The 14,035-nt window shown below is 59.5% G+C and overlaps 1 protein-coding gene across 1 annotated transcript; it reads right to left on the bottom strand.

The window, feature by feature from the left end:
* Positions 1 to 101: 101 nt before the first annotated feature.
* Positions 102 to 12,324, bottom strand: HCN2 (hyperpolarization activated cyclic nucleotide gated potassium and sodium channel 2). The gene is made up of 8 exons (XM_052702619.1): positions 11,814 to 12,324; positions 6,597 to 7,020; positions 4,220 to 4,381; positions 2,955 to 3,173; positions 2,692 to 2,838; positions 2,366 to 2,606; positions 2,099 to 2,263; positions 102 to 1,900 (listed from the first exon to the last, which is right to left on the bottom strand). The coding sequence occupies exons 1-8, from the start codon at positions 12,251 to 12,253 to the stop codon at positions 984 to 986; spliced, it is 2,715 nt and encodes a 904-aa protein (XP_052558579.1). The 5' UTR covers positions 12,254 to 12,324; the 3' UTR covers positions 102 to 983.
* Between the last annotated feature and the right edge of the window lie 1,711 nt (positions 12,325 to 14,035).

The raw sequence follows: 14,035 nt of genomic DNA, 5'->3' as shown, positions 1-14,035 counted from the left end.
AAAGGGCAGACTTCCCTCCTGCAGCCCGGATTGTGGCCACTGGCAGAATTGGAGGGCTGGAGCTGCAGGGGAGAGGGATGGTAGCAAAGGAGAAGCAGAGACGTGTGTAGCTCTGTCAGTTGCTGACATTTATTGCACAGGATGGGCTGGATGGAAAGGTGACGCTTGGAGTGTGGCCCTGGACCCCTGGCCCTGCAGCTGCAGGAAGGCAGGTGGGCATGGGGCTCCTTGCTCATGGGTTGCTGCATACATTCAACGTGGAAGGCTCCAGTGTGCCAGGCAGGGGCATACGTGCATGCATACACCCATGCACACTTCCATCCATCTGTGTATATACACACACACACACACACACAGGCACACTTATTTCACACACAGTCCGTGCCTTCCCCAGCCTGCAAGCCAGCAGAACCCAGTGCTGCTCCATGCAGTGGCAGCCTTGGTGCTCAGCTCCCTGGGCTCCAGCAGCAGGGCTGCCTGGCTGAGGTCACCCCAGCCTCAAAGTCTGGCTGGCATGGGGGCTGCTGAGTCTGCGGGGGCTTGCTGTACCTCAGACCCCATCACTTACCTCCACTCCTTGGCTGTCACCCCTCACCATGGGGCTGTGGGAGGGGAGGCAGTGGCACGTGCCAGTGCTGGCCCACATGCCTAAGACCCCAGGGAGGTGTCCTGCGGATGCACACATATAGATTTGTATTCAGGTCATATATATCATATACAGCGTTGATCACTGGGGATGATGCATCTGTGGCTTCTATGGAGCAGTGGGATTTCCTCGCAAGGAGCAGAAGATGGAGCCAAACTTTGGTCGGAGGCAAACGGCCCCCCTTGTGCCCACCCGTGGGTCCCTGGCAGTGGGATGAAGCCAGGGAGCAGGGGTGGAGGTGGCCGAGGGGCACGGGCTCCTCGGTGGGGGTGGAGCAGAGGGGATGGAGGCTGGCTGCCCTGGCACCCCAGCACCCCTGTCCCCACGCCTGTGGAGGTCACAAGTTGGAAGACAGCCTGGATTTGGCTGGGTCCGTGTCGGGCATGCTGCCCACCGAATCCTTGCGGGCTGCCGCCGAGTCCTGCTGCAGAGTGGGTGCAGGGTGAGACAGGGGCCCCCTGGAGGACACCGCACCTCGCAGCCCGGCTGGGGGACCCGAGCCCGGCGAAACGGCGGTGGCAGCTGGGCCTCCACCGATGGAAGCAGAGGATTCGTGCACTGAAGCCGGGGGGCTCTGGGTGCCGCCAGCCGCCAGCCCGTGGGGCAGGGAGGGCTGCGAAGCCGATAGAGGCCGTGAATCCTGGCTGAAGCTGCTGGTGGGCAGCGCCTGTGTGCTTTTGTGAACTGCCAACCGTGGGGGCGAACCGGGCGTCTGCTGCTGGCTCAACGAGAGCTGGGAGCCCAGCTGCCCTTTGGCCCCTCCGTAGGCAAACGTCCGGCTGGCCAAGGGGCTTTGGGACGGCGGGCTGGTGACTGCGAAGGCGCTGGCGGAGGCGGGCTGTGCCTGGTCCTGCGAGGGCGACGGGTTGGCGTGGGGCACGGGGGGCTGCGGCTGCTGCTGGGGGGGGCTCTGCTGCAGCAGCACCGGGGAGACGGCGAAGGGGCTGGGCACGGCCTGGGCGTATTGCAAGCGACGCATCATGCGGGGCGAGCCCAGCGCCATGGAGCCCACCAGAGGGCTGGCCATCTGTGGGCAGAAGCTCATGGCGACGGCTTGCTGCAGGGTGGCAATGGCGGAGGTGACCTGGGGCTGCACCGGGCTGTACATGGCCGTGTGCTGCTGCAGCTCCGCCTGCTGCACCATCTCTCGGTCATACTTGACAATCTCCTGGATGATTTCGTTCTCCTGGTTGTTGAAGACGCCCGAGTTGAGGTCGTGCTGCACTTTGTGAAGAAGGATCGAGTTCTTTTTCCCTGCAAGAAAAGAAATGGGGAGAGTAATGAAGCTCGGCGCTCAAGGCCCCTAGCAGGCACCGCCACGTGCTGCTGCCGCTTTCCCAAGCACCCAGCAGGGCTCAGGTACCCCTCTGGCTGTTCACCCATCAGTAGGACACAAGGAGAGGCATCGTGGGAGGTGCCTGCAGGGCAGCCCTGCAGCCTTTAGAGCCTTACCGATGCGATCGAGGCGGTCGATGGCCACGGTCTCGAAGGCTCTCCGCATCATGGGGTATTCCTCCAGCACCTCATTGAAGTTGTCCACTGACAGTGAGTAGAGGCGGCAGTAGGTGTCCGCCCGGACGCTGGCTGTGCGTCGACCACGGGTCAGCAGGCAGATTTCTGAGGAGGGGATAAGAAGGGAGAAAGAAGTGTTACAGCCAAAGGTCCTGATGGAGAGAACTGGAAACGGAGAGCCGCGCTCGGGGACCCATAGATGCTCACCCCCAAAGTAGGAGCCATCAGAGAGCTTCATCTCCTTGTTGCCCTTGGTGAGGATGCTGACCACGCCGTGCTGGATGAAGTACATCTTCTTGCCAATGGTTCCCTCGCGGATGATGTAATCTCCTGGTTGGAACACCTCAAACTTGAGCTTGGTGAGCATCGCCGTCACAAAGTTGGGATCCGCGTTGGCAAACAGCGGCATGGAGGCCACCAGTTTGCGGCAGTTGAAGTTCACGATTTCCTATAGGGGAAGGAAGGCGGGGAGCAGTGAGGGATGTGACACAGCAGGTCCCCCTCCTGCCATCCTCAGCTCCCGAGCCCCACACCTCACGCAAGGGCTCATTGAGCTCCCCTAGGATGCTGTCCTCATCAAACATCTTGCCCTGGTAGCGGTGCTCGTAGTAATCGTGGATCTTCTGTCGGAAATCAGCGGGCAGCTTGTGGAAGGACATGTACTGCTCCACCTGCTTGTACTGCGGGGAGAAACGGCCACACCGGGTTGGGACCTGTGCTGGGGGATCCCCACCTCCCCAAACACAGCGGGCAAAGCCTCACCAAACCACAAGCCCCAGTCCCCTCCCAGCCCCACCTTCTCCTGGTACTGGCGTCGGGAGGAGTCCAACGACTGGATGAGGGCGGTGGCGTGGCCGATGAACATGGCATAGCAGGTGGCTCCCACGATCATGCTCAGCATCGTCAGCCAGATGTCCGTCATGCTCTCGGGTGCCTGCTTGCCGTAGCCGATGCACAGCATGTGGCTCATGGACTTGAAGAGGGCGAAGGAGTACAGCTCGCTCCAGGAGTCGTTCTGCAGCCACAAGGAATGCAGCCATCAGCCCCAGGGACCACAAAGCAGTTCCCGGTTTGGTGCTCTCTGCTCGTGTTCTCCCAGCAGCACTGGGAGTTTTCTGTTTGTTCCTTTGCTTTCCTCACTATGCAGGTGAGAGCCAAACAAACCCAACTGCTGAGCACCAACTGGGCTGGCTGCACTCCCCCAGTGCTCTGCTCCCATCACAGCACTCAGTTGCCCTGCAGCTTTCTGCTCTGTGCTCTGTCTCTCCTGGCTTCCCTTTCACTCTTCAGGCATGCTGCACTTTTTAACTGAGCTACAACTACTCACAGAGGTACTGTGAAGGGACTGAGCTGCTTGCCTGGCAGCAGCAGCATTCTTCAACTGTTGTGCTGGGTCAGGGGTGTGATAGTTCTGGGCATTGGGACCCCCCAGGGTCCATGCACAAAGCCTCGAGGAGGTTTCCCCTTGATGAGAGGTATGGTGAGGAAGAGGAGTGGGGAGCAGAGGAAGGGCAGGAAAGCAGACAGAGAGGAAAATAGCACAGGAAGAGGAGAATGGAAGAGCTGGGTGGAGCAGGGAGATGATCAGGATGCAGGGCTGAGAGGGAGCAATTAGAAATACGTCCCATTATTTATTAATAGCAGCTTTCTTGCTAATGAGAAGGAGAAGGAGGCAGGGGATGAGGGCAGAGCTGCATCAGCATTCTTCCTGCTGGAGACCAATCTGCTCCTTATGTCCTGTGAGCCCTGAAGCCACAGCCCCAACCCCACAGCAACCACAAGCCTCCAGTGTCTGCAGTTTCTGCCCTGCCCTGGGGTCGGTGGCATCGCCTGTGTGGAACAAACTGGAGGGATAAAGCAGGGACACACAGCACTCAGAAACCCACCAGGCTGCACAGGCTCAGGATGTGGGCACGAATGGGCCATAACTGGGATGAAATTGCCATAAGGCACGAGCTGAATGGCAGGGATGTCCTCACTGGGTTGGCTGTGCCCTCAGTGCTGCATGGAGCAGAGTCTGGCAATGGGAAGCAGCAGGAGAAGGGCCAGGGCAGCACTCACCACCATCCCGTTGATGGAGACCCAGCAGTTCTGGGGGAAATCCTGCAGCATGGGCACGAGGAACTGGAGGCAGCCGTCCCAGTGGCACAGCAGCAGCATCATGCCAATGAGGTTAATGATCCTCATCACAGCACTGGCCAGGTCGTAGGTCATGTGGAAGATCTGCAGGGCAGAGGCAGGAAGGCAGCATCATGAGCGTGGCCACACATCATCCCACCCAGCCCTGTGCTGGGGGCTTTTGGAGTAGGGTGGGTGAGACCTCTGCATCCTCCATCCTGCAGCCTGCCCAGCAGCACCAGAATCCCCATAGATATCCCCCGTGTCCAGCTTTGAAGCTCCAGATGCAGCTCCAGCCCTGCAGCGCTGTTATCCAAGTGCAAGGTGCACGGTGATCCCTGCAGCACAGCCCCTGTCTGCCAATGGGGTCAGGTGCTCAGCAAGAGCTGGGAAGCAGCACCAACCCCCCTACAGCCCTGCATGGTGCAGCGCTGGGTTCAACCTGCACAGCCTTGGCCAAAAGAGTCATTAGCAGCCCCAGGTGCCCGTGCTTCTCCTGCCTATTTATAGCCAGCAGGGTGCCTGCAAGCTTGGATCAGGACAAGGCAGAGCCAAGTGCTCCTGTGTCTTCCCATAGTCACAGCCCTGCTCTTCCCCAGTGCCTCTCACCAAGGGCACCAGCGCAAAGTCACATCCCCTGCATTCAGCCCTGGGTTCTAAGGGCTCCTGGGTCCATTTGGGCACACAGGGAGGGCAGGAGGAAGATCCATCCTCGAGTTATCACAGCCCTGCTGGAGCCATTGGCGGGGCACAATGATAATCATGGGACTGCAGTGCCAGCACATGGCTCTGCTTTGCCCCACACTGCAAAAGGCTGCACATCCCAAGGCACGCCAGGGTCCGGCTGCCTTCCCCTTCCATCCCTTTGTAAGCAGATGTGATTATCAGGATAATCTGCCAAGCCACACGCCGGCTCAGCTCATCTGCAGGGCTCTCTGTGGTGATTCCCCTCGGAAAGTGAAAAGGGTGAAGAGTTGGACCCATGGCAGGGGTAGACAAGAGGGTTGGTGGTGGGGACCTTCGGGGACGCGGGGCTTGCTGGAGGGAGGTGCAGGAGGATGCTGTGGGCAGCTGGGATGCAGCAGCTGGGAATAAATGAAGCAGAGGAGGGTGAGAAGGCTCCCAGCACCTCCCAGGCTTGTGTGCAGAGACAGCTCCACGCTGCAGCATGAGCATGCACCTGCACGGCCACATCTGTCAGTGCTGTCAGGAGCTGCAGCCCACGCAGCAGAGCTGAGCACGCCTCAGCCACGCACCCAGCGCAGCCCCTGCAGCCCCCGCTGCACCCCGAGGGGCCAAGCAGCTCCTGCAGCTCCCCAGGGCTGTGCAATCCCCAGCACCTCGGCACAAATGCAAACCTGGATGCACACACGCAGCTCAGCAGCCCCGAGGAGTCATCAGAAGCAGCTTTGTCAGTGTTCCCAGAGACCACAGACACTGGGGATGCAGAAGGATGCTGCCAGCCCTAGAAGCACGCTCCTCAAGTCCCCTCTTGGGGCCGTTCCTCCATCCCAGAGGAGCTGGTGCTGTTTGGAGCATCCATAGAATCACAGAATGGTTTGGGTTGGGAGAGACCTCAAGGATCAAGAAGCTGCAACCCCTCTGCTGCAGGCAGGGCTGCCAACCTCCGCATTTCACAGCAGCCCAGGCTGCCCAGGGCCCCATCCAACCTGGCCTTGAACACCTCCAGGAATGGACGGGGCATCACAGCCTCTCTGGGCAGCTGTTCCAGTACCTCACCACTCTCATAGCACAGAACTTCCCCCTGACATCTAACCTCAATCTTCCCTCCCTCAACTTCAAACCATTTCCCCTCATCCTGTTGTTATCTCCCCTTTCATAGAGTTGATTCCCCTCCTGTTTGTAGGCTCCCTTTAGGTACTGCAGGCTGCACTGAAGTCACCCCGCAACCTTTTCTTCTCCAGGTTGAATAAGCCCAGCTCCCTCAGCCTGTCTTCCTAGGGGAGCTGCTCCAGCCCTCTGCTCATCTTTGTGGCCTCCGCTGGACCCTCTTCAACAGCTCCACGTCTTTCTTGTGTGGAGGCCCCAGATCTGGATGCAGTGCTGCAGATAGGGCCCAAAAGGGCAAAGTAGAGAGGGACAATCCCTGCTGGCCAGCCCTCTTCTGATGGAGCCCGTGATACCATTTGCTCTCTGGTCTGCAAGAGCACACTGCTGGCTCATGTTAAGTTCTTCATCCACCATCACCCGCAGGTGGGTTTCTCCTCTGCAGGGCTACTCTGAAGGGCTGCTCCTAACAGCCTGTATGCACACCTGGGATTCCTCTGGCCCCGGATGCCCTCTGCCCAGCAGCCCTTACCTCCTCCCACTGATGGATGTAACGGATGAGGCGGGAGAGGCGCAGCAGGCGCAGCAGGCTGAGGATCTTGGTGAAGCGGACGATGCGAAGAGCGCGGGCTGTCTTATAGACCTCCGAGTCGATGCCCTTTTCCACAATGAGGAAGACGTAGTCCACGGGGATGGAGGAGACAAAGTCCACCACAAACCACGTCTTGAGGTACTTCTTCTTGATCCTTTCAGGGTCCAGGATGATCTCCGTGTTGTCCTCGATGACGATCCCCGTGCGGAAGTTCAGCACCAGGTCCATCAGGAAGAAGGTGTCGGAGACCACGTTGAACACGATCCAGGGGGCTGTGGTTTCTTCCTTGAAGAAGGTGATGCCCACGGGAATGATGATCAGGTTGCCCACCATGAAGAGCAGCATCGTGAAGTCCCAGTAAAACCTGCAGGAACACAGAGGATGGGGTCACTGCAGCCCTCCCTGGCACTGCCATGTCCTTATGAACGGTGGCAGGAGTGTCAGGTCACAGTGCAAGTCCCCAAGGGATGAAGTGAGGTTGTGCCACCTCCAGGCCCAGAAGCACTTTGCTGTCACTGTAGGGCAGCATCGGGCTCAGAGGGGGCTGTGCAGGGCAATGGGTGCAGCGTGGGTCCTCGGGGCTGTGTGCTGTGGGGTCTGACTGAGTCAGCATCAAAACCCAGGCAAGTGCTGAAGCGAGGGGGGGAGACCCTGAGAATGGGGAGATATCATGGCTGAGGAACCCCAACCACCAGCACTGTGTGGGCAGCATCCCTGCCAGCACCCAATGGGGACAGCAAGTGTGGGGGGGGGGACACAGCAGATGGCCACATCCAGCTGCAGCTGGAGCAAGGAGGGAGAACAAGGAGGGAATGAGCAGAATGCCTCCCCCCTCACCTCTGCACCGCTGCTGCCTCAGCCCCCCACTTCTCCTGGCTCCCATCCTTCCGCCCATGTCCTTCCTGCATGCACCAAGGTCGCAGCAGGACACGCAGCCCCGTTGTCAGGGCTGCAGCTCCATGCGTTCCGCCAGCATTTGCAGCTTGGTGTAAGGCTGGAAGGAGCTGAGCATCCCAGCTCGTGACCTTTCTCCAATGACACCTTCCCCGTGTGAGACATCGCCATGGCAACCACAAGTGATGTCACTGCTGCGCAACGATGACTTCACACCCAGGGCCCCTCCACAAGCTGGCAGCCAGAAAGGGACAGGCTGTGCTCTTCCCTTCACAGCCAGCCCCAAGGACCAGCTTCGGTTGCTGGAACAGCACAGCCCTTGGTGACAGCGGGGGGGTGATGGTGGGTGGGGGGCACTGAGGTTTTACTGCAATGCTGAGGCTGCAGGACCCCATAGAGGGGAGCGAGGGCCTCCCCCCAGCTCCACAAGCTGCCCCCAGTGCACGGAGTCCCACTGGGGCATCAGCCAAACTGAGCAGGGAAGAGCAAAGATGAAATCATGGTGCCAGCCGGGCAGCATGCAGTGCTGGCTCTGATCTTTGCAATCTGCTGGGCTGGGGCAGTGTGCTGGGAAAGAGCAACTGGTCCTGAGCTCAGATCTCAGAGGAGGCCCGTTGTAACACCAATGCTTTCTTCCTTGGAGGGCAGCATGTGCATAAAAGTAAAGATTCAGTCCAGGCTGCTAAAAATATCCCCAAACAAATTAATTAGGATCCTTGCCCCCCCATCTCCCTTACTTCTGACCTAATTGAACACAGGAATGGCAGCGGGAGATGCTGGCAGACACTGAGGGTGGGGATGGTGTCTGTCCTCACTCCATCAGCCCCCCCAGTGCATCAACAGCATCAGCAGGGAGCCCAGGGCTCCATCCCCAGTGGGAGGAGAGGGCAGGGGATGTGTGCATGCAGCACACCAGGGATGTCCCCATTCACCTCCGCTGCCCCAGCACAGAATGCAACCACTACAGGGACTGTGCAGCCACCACAGCTTGCACAGTGGGAGCAGCCATTCGCAAACTTGTCATAAATACAAAGTTCCTTAAAAAATGAGGGCACGTGGAAAAGTGGGTTACGAAGCCACTGCCAGGAGCTGGGCCTGAGCAGAGGCAGAGCAGTGGGTGCAACACCAAACAGACCCAAAAGACAAAGCTGGGATCGGTGCACGGCGCTGCCGTGTGCAGGAACAGCCCTGGGATGGGGCAGGGATGGCTGCTTTGGTCTTTGCCAAGTACTCAAAGGCACCAACCTGTAAAGTCACCCCCAGGCAGACAGTCACAGCCTTTTTTCCTGATGAGTAAGCGGTGGCTTTCAGCCATCCATCAGGTCTGCGTGCTCACATTCATCCTGTTCCCACTCGCTGTCGCTGGGGATAACTAACAGCGGGATCAGCAGCAGTGGCATTTCATTGTCCCCACCAGGACTCAGAGCAAGCCCAGGTCACCCCGCAGGGCACACAGCTGCCAGCCAGCAGAGGAGCAGCAGGAGCCATTTTGCCCTGGGATGAAGGAGGTGGCAGCAGGCAGTGCCAGCCCTGCACGTGCCTTGGGCACGGGGAGCAGAAAGCCAGTGGCAGCTGGCAGAGTGATGCTCAGGGCACTGGGGAAAGGGGGACCATCGTGATGCATTGAACCACCCCTGCATGCAGCTCACGTTGCTAATGGGCCGAACATTCTGCTGGCCTCACGCACGTCTCCAATAGGAAGGGACCCCCCAGCACCCTGACCACGCTGCAAAAAACCACCGTGCTCCTCTGGCCCCACATCCCTGCCCCATTGCTTCACAACGCACACAGCACCGCCTGCCCCCCTCGCTCAGGATGCAAATACAGCACCTAGTTCAGCAGCACATCCAAAGTCACTGCAAAGCTTGGCCTGCAGCTGACCCTGACTCACAGCCCTGCTCCAATGCCAGCTGCACTAACACAGAACTCGTGCCAACGTCTCTGTCTGCTCTCTATTTCCTTCATCCCTATAGACCAGAAGGAAAAAAGGCAACGGATCAGAGCACCCAGCAATGAGGTGGCTCTGCTCAATGTTGCCTACTGTCCGATGGACAAGGATTCTTTGATTAAATTTGCAGCTCATGATCTCAAACAGCCACCCGTGCTGCTTCCTAATAATTCAGTATTTATGTAAACAGCGACTTTTGTTCCTGGAGCAAATCTGCCCCTGAATTCTGCATGAATAATCACCGTGCTGCGTCCATGAGGAGACAGATCTCCAAATGCCTCTGATTATGAAATGATGTCACGTATGCAGATGGGCAATGATTTTATCTTCAGATGGGAAAATGGGCTTTGCAGGGCAAACACGGATGTGTCCATGTTCCATTATCATTATCAGATTATATAGGTATATATATATTTGAAGGTGGGAATCATCTGAAATACACAGACATACATACAGACACGTATGAATGGAGTGAGCTCCTCGCTGCTGGGCTCCCAGCCCCACACTGAGCCAATCTTGTTTATTCTGCACATTTGTAGGTTGGGATAACGCTTGGTTCTCCTCGTGGCTCCTCCCCACCAAGCAGGGAACTCTTTTAATGCCACATGCAGCATCACAGCACACGCAGGAGCTCTGCCCCAGCGGTTTTGGTGGCAGAAGCTCTGGGAGGGGACAGTCCCAGGGTGACACCCCCAAGGTCGCCTGCAGAGAGGCTCCAGCTCTGCCAGCTCTGAGCGTTGCCAGCTTGCTGTCACCCCAGCACGGTCAGCATGGGGACAGTGAGGCCACATGGTCACCCCTCTCCTCAGAGCCCCATGGCCAAGAGAGGTGAGAACCAAAATCAGCTCCCCAGGAACCCTCATGGCTGATGGGGAGCCCAAACAGCTTGGGAATGACGGTGGTCACAGTAGGACGGCGCAGCTCCCATGGGAGAACACCCTCGTGACCAGCTGAGCCACGCAGCATTCACACCCCTGCTCTGCAGCACTGCTGCTCCCCGAGCAGCCAAGCAAGGATGGGCAACACCCGCAGTGGGATCCGGGCAGGAATATCAGCCCCGTGGCTGCACTACTGTGCGTACAAGGAGAGCAAGCTGGAGGCTCCAGCTGCCCCTCCGTGCACCTCAGAGGATGCAGAGCAGCACAGGAGCCAACATGAGGCCAGGATCCAGGAGGTGCAGGCGTTGGTCCCTGCCACGATCCTGTCTGCTCAGCACAGCCTCTCATTCCACAGCCTCTTGCACTGCCCTGAGGACCTCTGCATGCACTGGGGATTCAACATAACCCCAGCAGCTGCTCGCTCGCCCTGGAGTGCAGCCCCCAAGCACCAGAACAGTGCAGAGGGACTCAGTGCTGAGCCACTTGCTCGCCCCCCGACTTTGGCCAACAGCCCCCAGCCCCTCTGTACAATCACTGGACCAGGAGCTCCCAGCAGCCTCGCTTGCCAGAGATGTCAGCAGGATCTCAGCCTCTCGTCCCTAGAAGGGCTGCACATCCCTATGGGAGCCTCCATGCAACCCAGGAATCCTTCCCCGCTGATCTTTCCCCGCTGATCTTTCCCCACTGGGGAGATGGGCAGAAGCTGGTCCTGCACAACCTTTCTTTCAGGGTTTGCCATTCCTCAGCAGGAAGCTGCAAAAGCTGCACCTCGGGGACACTATTCCTGCTGGGAACTAAATGAATCTCTCCTCGAATTCCTTCAATCTTAGGGATGGGATTGGGCCTCCTTCTGGGAAGGAAACTGTTCACAAAGCTGTGCATGGCCGTGGAGGGTGCAGCAGGGCTTAAGGATCCCAGAGATCAGCACGACCCTGTTCCCTCCCCCCACCCCGCAGTGACAGCCATAGGGGCAGAGCCCGATCCCCGCGGGATCTCCAGTGGCTCCTCGCTGTGCTGAGCCGTTCCGAGGCCCTGCGAAGGACGAGAAGATGCCCTTGTGCGGGCACCCACCGGGCAAGCAGAGAGCTCCTGGCATCCCCGGATGGACGGCGGCTCTTGGGGAGGTGGATGCCCATCGCCAGCCCCTCCCTGCACACACGCGGCCGCATCCCCCATTTCCACCTCCAGCACGGCTCAAGGTGCCCTCTCCAGGGCACGGCACGGCCTCCTCCTCCTCCTTCTCCCAACCCGAAGCGGGAGGAAGCTCTCCGGTCTGCCTCTCCATCCACCACCCTCACCGCGGCCTCCAGGGATGCTCGATCCCGGCCCCGCCGCAGCGATGCCCGCAGTTGCTCCGCGCTCCCAGAGCGCCGGGAGGATGCACGGAAGGGAAGGGGGATGGGGGGGGGATGCGGGGGAAGCCGGCGGGACGCGCACCTGAAATCGCTGTAGGGATGGATGATCCAGGCCCCCGCTGACTTGACGCGTTCCTGCTCCCGTTCCACCGCCTTCTGCGAACCGAACATCCGCAGCGAGAACTTGTTGACGCCGGGCTGGAGCATGGCACCGAACTGCCTCTGCATGAAGCTGGCCTGGCTCCCGCGGGTCTCCTCGCCCGCATCGTCGCCTTCCTCGGCCGCTTTGGCCCCGCCTGGGGATGCACCGCCGCCGACGCCGCCGCCGCCGCAGGAGAAAGAGACCTTGGGCTCTCGGGGCTGCTCCGCGCTGGGGCTGCGCGGCGTTTCCCCACGGCGGCACTCTCCGTTCGGGGATCCCTTCCCACCGCGGCTCCGCGCCCTCCCCGCGGCCGCCCCTCCGCTTCGTTTGGCCCCTTCGGCCGCCTCCTCCTCGGCCGCCGCCTCCCCGCCCGATCGCATCGTGCTCTGTCTCCGAGGCCACCGGCGGGTACCCGAGCGGTACCGGAGCGGTACCCGCCGCCGCGCCGTGGGGCGGGCCGGGGGCGGACCGGAGGCGGGCCGGGCGACGGGACCGCAGCGGCTCCGCAGCTCCCCCCGCTGGCGCAGCCCCCGGCTGCGCATCTCCGGCGATGCCTCCCACCGTTCCCATCCGTAGAGATTCGAGCCGTGCCCTCCGCGCAGCCCCGCGGCCAAAGAACGGCCTAGGGGGAGGAGATGCCCCGAGGGTTCGAAGGATCGAGAGCCCGGGATCGGCACCGAGCGGGGCTCCTGAGAGGCCAAATATAACCAAAGCGGAGCGGCAGCTGCAGTCGGAACCTGCAATGGGGATCGCCCCTTCGAGCGCACGAAGTGAGAAGGTGAACGATGGCTGGATGCACGCGGAGGACGCGATTCTGGCACTACGTGCTGCCCGCCGAGCAGAAACCCAGCCAGGACCGGGAGAATCGGCTCTTTCACTTTGCTTCTCCTTAACACCAGCAAATTTCTCCCAGCCGCCTTCAAGCCTTCAGGACGAGAGGAGAGCTGGGAGAAGTGCAGGCTGGATACTTGGAAAGAAATTCAACTCAGAAATTGGTCATGGATAGGGACAGGCTGGAGTCATCATCTCTGGAGGTGTTTAAAAACGAAGATGCAGTGTTGAGGGATGTGGGGATGGCTTTGGATGTGGGGATCTCAGAAGTCCTTTCCAACCTTAATGACTCTATGATTCAATTCCCCTCCTGCCCCTGGCTGATCCAAGCCCCCCCATCCCAGCAGAGTGGCACAGAGCACTGCATGCTGACGTGAGCAAGAGGCATAGGGGCAAACGGGGTGCGATATTCAGGGCAAGGAGAGGCTGAGCAATGCAGGACACACAGACACGGGCCGGCAGCCCAGCAGAGCGCAGCACGAAGCCACGCATCCCCTCTCCCAGGCTGCTCCTGTCTACGAGTCCCGTGGAACAAAGGGCACAAACAGAGCTTTGTGCTGCAGCCCAGGCCCCACAGTCCCCAACAGGGACATTAAGCCACACATTGATTTTTTCTCTCCCCCCTCCCAGCTCTCTCAGGATAGCACCCATAAGCAGGAAGCCGGCTGTGCCAGGGCTTGCATAATGCATTGACGTGCAGCACAGCCACACTGCGTGGTCAGCCCAGGGCACACAAGCTGATGACACTGGGACAGCAGCAACATTCGGGGGAAGATCCTGGGCTGCTGGACCTACAAGCAACACTGCACTAAGAGCTGTGTTACCCTGCTGTAATTATCCTTGCCCAGGACAGGGTTTGGCTTCTTAGTGAGGATGATGAGCCCAAGCAGCACTTTGCAGCTGGGAACACCCAGCATCAGCCTCAGTGCAGAGCTGCACACTGCAAGAAGAGCCCCCAGCACCTGGGGCCTGCAGCCAGAGGCCTTTCACCTTCCCTCTCCTCCACAAGAAGGAAAATGATTTCTCAGGGAGGCATGTGATACCACAGCAAAGGCAGCAGCTGGGAGCCAAGCAGCCAGCCGTGCTTTATTGCTTTCACCAGCACTTATCCAGCCTGTCCTCACCTGCCTTTCATTGCAGGCACTGACCAGTCCCAGCAGCTCCCTAATAATGCACAGCTCCCACCAGAACCACGGGCACCAGTTGTTTTCCCTACAGGATTCACGTGGTTGTTGCTGAGTCCATCACCTTTAGGTATGCTGATTCCCAGCCTAAAGGCACTGGAAACACACAGATGAAAATTAAGAGCCCTTCCAGGCTCCTGAGCCTTT

This window comes from Tympanuchus pallidicinctus, unplaced genomic scaffold (genome assembly GCF_026119805.1).
Source record: "Tympanuchus pallidicinctus isolate F22 unplaced genomic scaffold, pur_lepc_1.0 scaffold46, whole genome shotgun sequence".
Classification (NCBI taxonomy): domain Eukaryota; kingdom Metazoa; phylum Chordata; class Aves; order Galliformes; family Phasianidae; genus Tympanuchus; species Tympanuchus pallidicinctus.
This window is presented reverse-complemented; position numbering and strand designations above follow the sequence as displayed.

Bases quoted from the DNA above. Each gene is read 5' to 3' on its own strand.
- HCN2 (XM_052702619.1), bottom strand. From the start codon at position 12,253: ATGCGATCGGGCGGGGAGGCGGCGGCCGAGGAGGAGGCGGCCGAAGGG. The intron at 2,839-2,954 runs GTGGGGCTGGGA...TTCTCCCCGCAG, and splicing joins GACGCCAGTACCAGGAGAAG to TACAAGCAGGTGGAGCAGTA. The intron at 1,901-2,098 runs GTAAGGCTCTAA...CTTTTCTTGCAG, and splicing joins CGACCGCCTCGATCGCATCG to GGAAAAAGAACTCGATCCTT.